This window comes from Phytophthora sojae (genome assembly GCF_000149755.1).
Source record: "Phytophthora sojae unplaced genomic scaffold PHYSOscaffold_2, whole genome shotgun sequence".
NCBI lineage: Eukaryota > Oomycota > Peronosporomycetes > Peronosporales > Peronosporaceae > Phytophthora > Phytophthora sojae.
Genome location: NW_009258116.1, coordinates 689,543 through 693,957, shown reverse-complemented (window position 1 = coordinate 693,957; position 4,415 = coordinate 689,543). Strand labels below are relative to the sequence as shown.

The 4,415-nt window shown below is 57.1% G+C and overlaps 2 protein-coding genes across 2 annotated transcripts; both read right to left on the bottom strand.

Annotated features, from left to right (window-relative positions):
- Positions 1 to 397: 397 nt before the first annotated feature.
- PHYSODRAFT_253703 (hypothetical protein) lies at positions 398 to 2,605 on the bottom strand (the record flags this gene model as incomplete). The annotated part of the gene is made up of 5 exons (XM_009519990.1): positions 398 to 666; positions 869 to 1,280; positions 1,521 to 1,994; positions 2,062 to 2,106; positions 2,135 to 2,605. The coding sequence occupies 5 exons, from the start codon at positions 2,603 to 2,605 to the stop codon at positions 398 to 400; spliced, it is 1,671 nt and encodes a 556-aa protein (XP_009518285.1).
- A 660-nt stretch (positions 2,606 to 3,265) lies between these two features.
- Positions 3,266 to 4,039, bottom strand: PHYSODRAFT_253760 (hypothetical protein; the record flags this gene model as incomplete). The annotated part of the gene is made up of 1 exon (XM_009519989.1): positions 3,266 to 4,039. One exon carries the CDS (start codon positions 4,037 to 4,039, stop codon positions 3,266 to 3,268), a length of 774 nt encoding a protein of 257 aa, XP_009518284.1.
- Positions 4,040 to 4,415: the final 376 nt, after the last annotated feature.

Here is a 4,415-nt window from a genome sequence, read left to right as displayed (position 1 = left end):
GGAATCCAGAGTTCGCGTTCGGTCCTGGTTGGGCGTTCGGTGGACGCCATCCCATTTTATCCATCACGCGATAGACCTCGTTCGTCAGCGTCTGAGTCCACTCGGAACCCTTCATACTCGCCAGGCTCCCAGCGCTAGGCGTAGAAGCTTCCTCTCCAGAGATCTCACGAGTTGACCCTGAATTCGCGCTCGCACTTCGGACTGAAACTCTGGGTTCGTCCGTGATTTCCTGGAAACGCGCGTGAATTTCAGGGTCTTCGTCCGACTCAGAGTCATAGACATCGCCCCTAGTCACGTACGCACGTCCTTGTCGCTTCGACTTGAAACGCCCCTGAGGAATGTTGTCGGCACGAAAGTCACAAACTCTGGGTGGCGGAGCATCATGGTCGCTGCGAGTTCAGACCTCTTCGTCCTGTTCCAGAGCGTACTCTAGATCAGCGATACTCCTGAATCTCTGGCCCTGCAACGACGTCTTGAGGCGCGTGTCCCTGAGTTTCGTGATGAACCTCCGGATATGCTTCTCCAGACGCTTCGAAGACTTGCGAAAGTCAATGTCAGCCTTCCGGAATTCAGACGATAGAAGAAATCCAGGGCGCTCTCTGAGTTCTTCATCTCCATCGTGAATAGCGTTCAGAGTACGACGAGCGCGCTTTGCAGTACTTCTTCCTGAATAAAGACGTCAACTCCTTCCAGTCACGCTGAGTGTGTTTGGGCAACTGGTTGAACCAGTCACGCGCAGCTCCCGAGAGTTTCAACTTGAGTTCCTGAATTCGCATCTTCGTAGACCAACCTCCCTGAGCCGCCATGTTCGCAAAACGCTCCCACCAATGCACGCGTTCCCTGAGTGACGCCTTAGTATCGAACTCACCCAGAGTATACGCACCCAGAGTATTCGAGTTGATGTACGGTCTGAACGTCAGGAGCGTAGTGCCAGCTTGAGCCGTAGAGGCCGTCGTCAGGTTAACCCCAGGGTTCCCGTCCGAACTGTCATCCGAACTCTCAGAGGACGAGTCATCGTCGCTGGAATCGGAGCTTGGGTCTGAGTCCGAAGGTGGATTGACATCCTGACGCTTCTTCTTCTTCTGCTGGTGTTTCTTGGGTGCAGAGCGCTTGGAGTCTGTTTTAGAGTCCTGCGAGGCCTTAAAGGTCGCTGTTCTCCTGGGATCCGACATCTTCCCCAGAGACACAGGCTCGAGCTTGACATCCTGCGTCACCTTGGTCTCCGTAGTGCCATGTCCCCGCTTGACGCGCGCGATTCTGCCGGAAGTGTCGGCGGAAGTCTGCGCGAGGGTCGCTCTTAGCTGGGAGGCGGCGACTTCGGAAGTGTTCTTCGGATCAGCTGTCTCCCGTCTCTGGCCTGCGACACTTGCGTTTCCGTTGATTACGCCACTGGATTATTGGGGTCGGGTTGCAACTTCAGGGTTCTGAGCCACTGACGATCTCACATTTGTTGCCAAATCAGGGGCGACGGTTGCGCGACGTGCTTGAACTTGGGCCAATGTTGCACGAAGGTCGCGCACTTGGCCAGCATGGAAGCGCTGGATATTCTCGGAAGACACCCGCTCTCGCTCTCTCTCCGCCTCAAGTTCTTGGACCTTCTGCTCCATAGTTGACATTTGTTCTTTCCAGCCGGCGTAGGTCTCGGAAACCCAGCGCGCGCGCTCCGAGTCGGCTTCGGCTTCGTGCTGTTGCCAGCGCTCGGCGTAGGCGGCATCCAGGCGCTCACGCTCAAGACGTACAGCTTCCGTGATACTCTGGGTCATCCCCTGAGTTTCAGTGGAACTCTGGGTCTGGCGAGACTCCACGTCCTTTGCACGCCGTTCCGCTTCTCCTCGGGCGATCTCGGCGTGGACCAAGTGATCCGTAAGTTCCTGGATCTGGCGACGCGCGTCCAGGTCGCGTTGTTCCTTGAGGCGCTCGCGCTCCAAGGCATCCAGGCGTTCTCTGGCGAGAAACTCGCGTTGCTCCTGTTCCATGCGGGCCTGCCACTCCTGCTGTTGTCGCAAGACGTTCAGCTCGATTTGAGCGGGCCCAGACCTCGCGGACGCGGACGAAACTGACCCAAGATTCCTGGATCCACTCGAGCGGCTCGACGCAGATGATTTTCTGGATTTGTCGAGCGTCGAGAGCGTACCTCGCTCTTAGAGCTCTGGTGTTGACTCCGCTCATCGGCGCTGACATCCCTTGGACCACCAAATCCAGCAATCAGGGCAGAAACCCTGAGTTTCGGCTCGGAAGTCGTGGCTGAAATCCTGGGGAGACCGGCCTTCCTGGGTGCGATCTCTGGGTCAGAGTGCACCGACGATGCCATCTCAACGTCATCTTGGTCGACTGACACAATACGCGACGGGATGACTGTCCGGGTGGCCTGAAATCCAAGATCACCGGCAGCTGCGAAGCCACCGGCTCTCTGGGCCACAAGCGCTAGAGCTCCAACTCGTTGTCCAAGTGACATCATCGACGAAGATGAAGAGCTACCATAAGACGTTTGAACGCCCGAGGCAGTACTCTCATTCGAAGCGCGCGAGGTACCGATGACACTTGGCACCGCGCCTGGGGTAGCATCCTTGGCTTCCGCCTCCAGAGAATCACGTCCATTGGACATGGAATTCAGGGGAGTGGAATTCTGAAGCGAGGCACCAGTCGAAGACTTGTACGCTAGAAGAGAGGACAGCGACGGTGTAGACAGCGCGGATGGCGTTGACGGGACTGGCGGGCGAGGCGGTCCATGCTGAGTGCGCTTGGATCGCGACTCACCATTACTCGACCATCGTGGGCTCCGTGAAATCCTGAGTCCAGTGACTCTGAATCTCAGGACAAACTGTCGGCCCAGTAGATCCGCATCGTAGTCCGTCATCAATAGATCACCGTCTCCGTCTTCCTTGTGGTAGTCCGGTCTTGGTGCTTGCTCTTGGGCGCTTGGTGTGGCGTGATCTTCAGAGTTTACCTTGAAAGGCACAGCAGCTATCACCAATCTCCACTCGACCAGTTCCACGGCGATGAAATTCTGGGTTTACTCCATGACAGAGCGCACCAGACTTTCTGAAATCCTGGAAGCACCCGTCGAAGACCAGCCAGGGATCAAGTTGACAAACTCAAATCCGGCTTCGAAGAACAGAGTCTGCAGAATGGCGACGCACTCGCGTGCGGTCATGATACTGTGGGGAATCGTAGTCGCCATGAGATTCTGGGCAGTTCCGACACCCCACCGGGCGAGGTGAAACTCAGAGATCCAGGCTTCATCCTGGTTCGCCAGAGACAAACGTCACTTGAAGTAGTCTCCCGTTGCGTACGCGGCCGCGAAGTACGAGTTGGCATCCGGTTTCGGAGTCGGCCACTCATAAACGACACTTGGCGGCGTCACCTTCCCAGGATTCACCTCTTCCCAGCGTCGAACTTCACGTCGGACGTACAGCACCATGCTCCCGGCGTCCAACGCCGCTGCTCCCGATTCCGGAGCAGGCGCAGCAGCTTCCCGGATGTCGCTTTCAGGCGTCTTCCTGGGTGCCGCCTGCGAACTTGGCGTTGAGACTCTGGGTTCAGGTGGTGCGAACCCAGAATTCACCTTGGAACTCTGGTTCTTCGCCTCCTCCTTCGCTCGCACGGACTCCGGTTTCACTTCCATAACAGACTCGTCCGAAGATGAGACCAAGTCAATCACCTCCGGGGGCTCAACCGCATTGGCGCCTCCCTCAGACGCCTGAGCACCACCCTCGCGGGTGTGCTCCTCTGGGACTTCAGGAATCGGCGACCCAGAATTCACCTCCGTCGAACCTTGGAACTCAGGGGAAACCTCTTCCTCCTGAGTTTGCGATCCAACAGCAGGCTGACCTTGGACTGCAGACGCCTCGCCGTCCCCACCTTGCACTGCCTCGCTCTCGCGAGCAGCCTTCTTCGCCTTCCGAGCGTCGCGGACGACTGTTTCCAGGTCCTTGTGCTCCTCAGGCTCCATACCTTGAACACGACGCGACTGACGTGACGCCTCACCGCGTCCTCCGTCACCGCGTCCACTCTTCTTCGCCCCTCGTCCTCCAGGCATCTTGGTAGCTTGAAGTTGACGAACACTCAGCACTTCTTCCACACTTGATTCAGGCGAAACCCTCGACAATCGAATCCGGGCACGCGCACCAGCTGAGGCGAGGCCGATGAAACCTTTGTCGCCCAGGGGGGTTCGTATAGAGCAGCCCAAGACTGTTCCCCATGGGTAGACCCAGAGAATCGACTTGAGAGTCAACAGCAAGAAGATAGACCCATAGATTCGCAGCCGTAAAGCTTTAAACCCTGAGAATCACACTTCTTGGTTGGCGTGGGTACCTTGTGTAATCCCTGTCGGCTCGTTTGTCTTCGACGGAACGGCACTCCACCGGTTGAAAATGTAGCCTCGAAGAAGTGCGGGAGCGTACGTCTACTTCAGA